At 39.4% G+C, this 5,000-nt stretch overlaps 1 protein-coding gene across 2 annotated transcripts in view; it reads right to left on the bottom strand.

Annotated features, from left to right (window-relative positions):
* Positions 1-227: 227 nt before the first annotated feature.
* The window catches only part of GPR173 (G protein-coupled receptor 173), a 1,093,476-nt gene continuing 1,088,703 nt past the window's right edge, over positions 228-5,000 (bottom strand). For both annotated transcript variants that reach the window (XM_044080120.1, XM_044080119.1), the window contains one exon: positions 228-5,000. This exon is cut by the window's right edge and continues 37 nt beyond it. In XM_044080120.1, the coding sequence (XP_043936055.1) occupies positions 3,847-4,965 (1,119 nt within the window). In that variant the 5' untranslated portion in view covers positions 4,966-5,000 and the 3' untranslated portion in view covers positions 228-3,846.

The following is a 5,000-nucleotide window of genomic DNA, read 5'->3' on the forward strand; positions in this document are numbered from 1 at the left end:
CATGGTATAGAAACAGCTCAGCACTTGGCAAATGAATTTGTGTGATGTCATCATAGCATGGACTTGGCACTACAAGTAACACTGTGCAGATGTAACATGATATTTGGCAGTGGAATATACTCTATATAAATATAATCATTAACTTTCAATGGAACAGAAGTCATATGAGTTATACAAGTAACTGACATGATACAAGCATTAACAGCACTTCAATGATTGACAAAACATGACACTTGAATATGAAATTCATATTTTGCAATCACATCCTGCAAATGGCACTACAGGCAACATTACGTCGACAGAGTGATGGGGACAGATAACATAGCATTCAGAAATACAGCATCTGATGTACATTTAATAAAGTACTTTTCTGTGGAGTTGCCATAATCCAGTCATGAACTCAATCTGATAAGATTTAGTGAGAACCAATAAGTAAGCAATAAATTCAATATGGCACAGATATAAAATAACAATTAGAAGTTGAACGGACAAGACAGAGATGTATGAATGCAACTGGGCAAAGAGGACAAAAGGCAATGCAAATGACATGACACTTGTGACAAGTTTACAGGCAATGAAACTGACACAATATAAACATAAAACAAAAACTGGCAATGGAACTGGTAGAACACAGATATTAACATGGCAAAATGGCAGTTGAGTCCACATGATGCATCCATAAAAAAGGAACTTTCAAAACAGTAACAATGGAAATACAATGCAATACATGACAGTGGATGACATTGGGGAGATAAGACCCAGTATGAGCCAGTCTTAAAAAAATGAAGTAGTTATGGCACGACAGAAATAAATAAGCTCATTGTGCTGTAAGTAAAGACAGTTGCTACAATTGGAGCAGTGTGGTAGTGCAGAGAGCAAGAAGTAATTTTTACCAGTGAGTGGTTGATATGGCCGAGGTAGAAGGATATTGGCACAAGATGACAACAGCAGTTACACTGCTAAAATGTCACGTGCAATTCAACAGAAAGGTAACAAGATGCTGATGTAAAACAGTTATCTGCAGTGCAAGGAAACTGAGGTGATGCCAATGGCATAGAAAAAATACAAATGAAACATGACCGTGAATGTAAAGTGACTGCTCCTTCTAGAATCACTTAGACAATTGTAAAACAGACAGAAGGAAAACATAGCAGATCAGATATGTATACATTAAGCTGAATGTCATTCAGAACTAATTGCTTCTTTCAATGGAGTTCACTGTTTAAAATGCTGAAACCTTAGTCTACCTCTTAAGCCAAACTTAAACAGGTCAGGTAACACCAAATGCTGGTTTTGCAAGACACTTCTAATGCTGTTCTTTTACTAAAGCTCTTTGAACACATCTTTACTTCATCAGACACTGCCTGCAAATTCTCCTGATCAAGTGACTACTATGCAAACAGACAGCTGTGACAGTTTTGGTGAACATTTAGAGTTATAATGAAGAATTCTTTCTTTAACCTCAACACAAAGGTAATATGTGTGATGAATAATGCAGGCTAAGGAAAATTCATTAATATTAGTGACCAATGAGTGCCAAAGATACTTTTGGCAATGCAGTGCTATGGTTTCCATTATATCCCAGCTGTGACAGAATATTCCACTTTCAGAAGACGTGCATACTTTTTGACCTGACAATACTAACCACAAGGTCACATAATTAATGAATGCAATGGAATTTGCAGTGAATTTTCCTTGATAAGACTAGGTTTTATAGCAACAATATATCAATAATTGTTGTAGTGGATTTTATATCAGTGTCTGACTACCATGCTTATTGTACCCCACTTGATGTCAACACTATGCAAATTTTACCTCTGTTTTCATCAATACCAGTAAGAAAGTTGGTTATGAATGTGGCCTCATGGCACAAAAGGACAAAGCCTTTTCTGCACCCCAAATAACCTGTGTTCAAACATTGGAAGGGGTGTGAGAGGGGCTACAGGAGAAGGTTGGGAGTTAGCTGCTGATGTTGGCTCACTCATCCTTACGGAAGGGAGGCAGCCAAAAGGCTTGCTGCAATGTGTAGCATATAGACCCAGTCAGCTCCATGTTGCACGGGTGATGAACTGCTCAGTTTGAGCATGTGTGGAAACATGCATGTACCTCCCAATGGCAGCAATCACAGAGCTGCCAAGGTTGCTGTGAGAGAACAGGAGTTAGGGCACACTCTCCAACATGCAGCACAACTGTCCATCAACATCCCTGGCCCCAGACTACAGTTAAGCCACGGGGAGGCAAAGGTGGGTTCTGTAGATCCAGTAAATGAAAAAGGAGCTGGGGGCAGTTGATGGTCAGCTGCAAGGGAGGAAAAAATTTACATATGAAAGAATACGTTTTAAATAGAGTGTTTTCTGGGTTTCTGATTTAGCTTGTCAGGAAGATTTTTTGGCCACATTATGTCATGGCTAATAAGTCTGATATTGGGACTGACGTGTTTCTCAGACAATACTGATAGCATGCCCCATATATTTCATTATGAGAAGCCGCAGATGGTAGCATTTCATTTTGTACCCTATCAAAATCTAAGAAGTGGCAGAGGTGTTATTTCAAAGGTAGTTGGTTAATCCTCTGTTATGTGTTTTATACCATGCAAAAACAGTCAGAAAGTGATCTAAAACATAAAATGAGCTGCTGCCGAATAATAAGGAAAACAATAAATGGCTGCATTGCAGACATACTCCTGAAGTGCTCTGCATTACTACTTTTGGTGTACCTTACATTACCATGTCATAAGTAAATGCAAAACCTATCCACTAGTTCTATAAAACATAGAGACAAAAGGACAACAGGACTTCAAAATGCATTATGCATTTTTTAAAGCAAAACAGATATAAAATGGCCTGTACCTTCTGTACTTGTTATAGCCTAGCAATAAATAGGCTTCAGGTCTAAATAGTATCTTGAAGGAAGGAAGAGTTCAAAATGGCAAAAAATGGATTTGGTAAATGGACAGACACATACATCTGCACAACTGCAGTGCCATTACCTTTTGGCATATTTCAAGGGCAAAACATTGGTGGCTTTCATTTGAGTTGGTGTTACCCTAACTCTGAATTTCCTTCAGTCTGATTAACATACATTTTGCAAGTATAAGAAATTATTCCCATCTTTACTCTTGAAGATATTTAAAACTCCTGAAGAGGAACATTTCTAAAGCAGTCAAATATTTTGAGATCCAGTTTTCACTCTGAATTGTGGCATCTTCTGCTGCAGTTCTTTAGTTCTGCCATTGTTTCATGTTTATTCAGTCCAGTGGAAACCAGGAATAATCACACCTATGCTTGCCTTTCTGTATAAAGTTATCAGGTACTTCTAAATGGCCATTCTTTTACAGCAACCCTCTTGCTCCAATTTTAAGTTAATTTGTTGAGATAAAGTCTGGTTAAGGCGTCAGAAAAACAATGGGCTACCACTTTTGCTCTCATCAAAGCTGTATGACTCTAGTTTCAGTCTTTGGCCCAAAATCTTGGTTAAAAAATACTTATGCATCAAAATAAAATAATTTCATCAGATGTCAGACATATTTAAGAAATTCCTGATCACATTACCTTTCAAGCAAAATATTCCAGCATGCTACTTAACAACTTTTACCTTTTTCTGATGTAAAAGAGAAATTAGAAATAAATATCAGAGTATCTACAATCTACAAAGCGAAACAGAAAAACAGACAAAAATTAAATAAAACTGTTTTATGCAGGGGGAGAAGAACATTTTTCTGGAAAACAGAAACACACACTAATAAAATCCAGTTTCATCACGGAAGGCTTTATATCACTGTGTGATACCATTTTTGTAGTGTCTTTACCCCTCTGCAGCCATTCATCCCCTCCCCCTCCCTCTATTTTACATGACACAGTAGGGCTCGCGAGGTAATTCGGGAGTAGTCCTACAGCATGGAATGTGAGTGCTTAAGCACTTTTTCAGGTCCTTGTTCAGCAGGAAACAAATAATGGGGTTGACTCCAGCCTGAGCAAAACTCATCCACACAGCTGTGGACAAGTAGCGGTGAGGTATGGTGCAAGCTTTAACAAAGACTCGCCAATAGCAGGCCACAATGTAAGGCGACCAAAGGACTAGAAAGAAAAGAGTGATGATGTAGAACATGCGTCCCAGTCTTTTTTCTGCCTTAAATTCATCCATGCCCAACAGCCTCCTGTTCTGAGTGTGGGTATTCTGCCTAATACCCAATAAAGTAGGTGGCATGGGTCCCCTCCCAAACCCAGCTATCCAGTTAGCAGCAGCCTGGCCAGTGGCCCCTGGCCCATGGAATGTCCAGTTTTGACTGATGGCTGGCACCATCTGAACAGGCTTCATCTTACGGTGTTTATACTCAAATAAGATCAACTTGATATACACAATATGGGTTGCAACTATCAGGACAGCCAGCATAAGCATAAAGCCCAGTGTATCATTGGCCTTGAAATATCGATGTTCAAAAATGCATTGGTCCTCCTCTCGTATAAACTTGTAAGTGCCTACATCAAAAACTGGTGGAAATGCCATAGCGACTGACAATGTCCACACCATGCAAATAATTGCAATACATGTCCAAAATGTCATCCTTTTGGAGTAGAAGCGGTGATGTGCAATTGCCATGTAACGGGTAACACTGATACAGAACAGCATAAATGCAGCATGGAAACAGAACAGGACAGCCATGAATGCAATGATCTTGCAGCTGAGCATGCTGTAGGTCCAGGCAGAGCCATTCTTGATGGAGACCAGCACAAAAGGAAAGCAAACAGCAGAACGGATGATATCTGCTAGGCAGAGGTCTAGAAGGAAGTAATATGGGGCTTTGTGCAAAGTTCTGTCCTTTAAAACTAGCAGAGACAGCAGCAAGTTGCCAGCCAGGCTGATGCAGATAATTAGCCCCAGCAAAACCAACTTGATATAAGTAGAGATAGCTCCAGAGTTGGACAACAGGTTTGTGGAATCATCCGTATCACTAGAGTTGGCCATTGTTTGGGTCTAACTGGTCTTCATGTATCAGCACT

Source organism: Protopterus annectens, chromosome 8.part0 (assembly GCF_019279795.1).
Source record: "Protopterus annectens isolate FY-2018-M chromosome 8.part0, PAN1.0, whole genome shotgun sequence".
Taxonomy (NCBI): domain Eukaryota; kingdom Metazoa; phylum Chordata; order Ceratodontiformes; family Protopteridae; genus Protopterus; species Protopterus annectens.